The 2,294-nt window shown below is 36.6% G+C and overlaps 1 protein-coding gene across 1 annotated transcript in view; it reads right to left on the bottom strand.

The window, feature by feature from the left end:
• KIZ (kizuna centrosomal protein) overlaps positions 1 to 2,294 on the bottom strand; it is a 135,815-nt gene that overhangs the window by 128,101 nt on the left and 5,420 nt on the right. The window contains exon 2 of the mRNA XM_023536822.1: positions 1,230 to 1,292. Within this exon, the coding sequence (XP_023392590.1) occupies positions 1,230 to 1,292 (63 nt within the window). The remainder of the gene's footprint in view (positions 1 to 1,229; positions 1,293 to 2,294) is intronic.

Here is a 2,294-nt window from a genome sequence, read left to right as displayed (position 1 = left end):
AAGAAAACAAAACTAAAAAACTACCAACTACATACAAACCCTTGTCTCAGACTCTGTCTTCTGGGGGAACCAGGTTGAGGCAGCCATGTTAGCCAGTTTGGATTTTATCCTACAGGAAGTTTTAAAAAGCATATTTTTTAGCAAATCATACTGTCTACCTAACAGGAAACAATAAGAGACTGAGAGAGGAAAATAAACTTAGAAAACTGATAGCTTGGTAAAGGTTCTCATTCCTCTCTCACCACCATTATGCCAGAAAGTTGTCCAAGACTAGGTTGAAGGAAAAGTCCATATTCTGTCTTCTGCCCTGTTAGCTGTGGGTTAGAAAAATGGCAACTGCCATGAATCCTCAAAGACTTGGGTCCACTTCTGAAGCCATGGCATCCATAACACTACAATTCTTCCATCACTTCACTGGCTCTGCTTGTCTCTTCTAGAGCTACTAGAGATACATGGCTTTCCTCTCTGACTGGTACCTTTGGAAGTACACTAAATCTTAAAACCAAAAAATAACTTTGAAGATGAGTAAATAAATGGACCTGATGGGTAATTTGGTTTTAAAGTACTCTTGGCTTCTGAATAAGGTGTTTTCATTTTTCACTCATGGGTAATTCACAAACTTAGTACTATCATAGTCAGAAATTTTTCATATAAATAATAATAACACTAACACCATACCTTTGGCTTAAGGATGAAGTTCAGTTTCCATAAAATAGAATTAAAAACATTAGAATTTTGCTCCTAATATTACAATAAGTAACCTAAAAAAGGATAACATGTATATTATCTACTGTTCATAATTTTAACGGTCATAGTCATATATCCCTGAACAAATGAGACACCACATAACCCTGCCTACAACAGTTTGTTGAAAGGTCAACTATAGTAATTATGCCTTACATAGGCTTAATGTGTTTAAATTATGACCTAAAGATAACAAAGTCTATAATGTATCTTATTCTTAAGATATTTAAGCAAAATAGATTCCTGAAATAACCAATACCAAATAATTAAATAATTTTTATCTTATACTAATTTTAACCAAATTTATTCTTACATTTGATAGTCATATTATATTGAAATGTTTGCTTGAAACTATTACACATTAGAAATAAGAGAATGGTAAAAGTACTGCAACTTTTGGTATTTACAACATATATTTGGGTTAAATTTTTATAGATTTACATATGCAAATTGTTTTTAAAACTGTTACCACTGTCATATCTTACCTGCACATATCAGACTGATTATATTCATAAAGTTTCTTTTCCAGGTCCAATCTCTTCTTTTCACTGTAGTACAGAAAGAAATTATTTTATGAATAATTACATTGGTAAGTAATAAGCAGTTGGATTTAGAATATGATCTCCTTTGAAATCACAGCTTTGTGAGAATGCTTCTCTGGTCTCCCAAAGAAGCAGAAAATGCTAGCTGTGTTTGAAACTTAAGACACTTGGCAGTCACCAGAGATGTCTAAAAGCAAAGAGGATACCAATATGAAGGAAAAAGAACAAGATTCTCAAAATAAATGAAAAGAAAAAAAAAAAGCAGTAAGAAAAGGCTGCGAACCAGTTCATTCATTTAGCAAGTATTTCTTGAGTGCCATGATGAGCTAGACACTGTTCTAGGCCTAGAGACTAACATGGTGAACAAGGCAACCAGGACCCCTGTCCTCAAGCATCTCACTTGCTACCGTGAAAACAGACAATAAATAACATAAATATGTAAAATACAACATGGCCAGAAATGGTGGCACTTGAGCAGTAGGGGCTCCACCAGGACTAGACATGATGCTTCTACAAATCCACTTTGGATTGAAGACTGGTGGCTTGCTCAGCTCCCAACCAAACAAGCCTGGGCAGAGCCAAATGGCTGAGTTTGGAAAGGTCTCTGAAAAGTAGACCTGGCCTCACTCATATTTAATGAAGACAAGTTCCCCTAATACTATCACTTCAAATTTGGGGGAATTTCTTTTATAACTTTGTAACATCGCCATGGTTTGTCACTATTTGTCACTGCTATTCCCTGGGGCTACTACCAGTAAAGAGTCTGTGATGTTCAGGTGAGAGCTGGAAGTAAGCTAGGGGAAAGATTACCCTGCACACGTAGCCTGGAAAAGAGATGGGGGAAACTGGGTAGTCGAGGAGGCAGCAGTAGCCAATTCAAGGGTTTGAGGGATAAAACTGCTGAATGGAAAGCCATCCCAGTCCTCAAAAGAGCCCTTGGGAGGTTTAACCACAGAGGGCTCTGCTTGACCACCACCAAAATACCAGCTTCAATCCCATTCAACTGAA

The sequence above is a fragment of the Pteropus vampyrus genome, unplaced genomic scaffold (assembly GCF_000151845.1).
Source record: "Pteropus vampyrus isolate Shadow unplaced genomic scaffold, Pvam_2.0 Scaffold7, whole genome shotgun sequence".
NCBI lineage: Eukaryota > Metazoa > Chordata > Mammalia > Chiroptera > Pteropodidae > Pteropus > Pteropus vampyrus.
The sequence above is the reverse complement of the archived record's forward strand: the minus strand, read 5'-3'. Positions and strand labels throughout refer to the sequence as shown.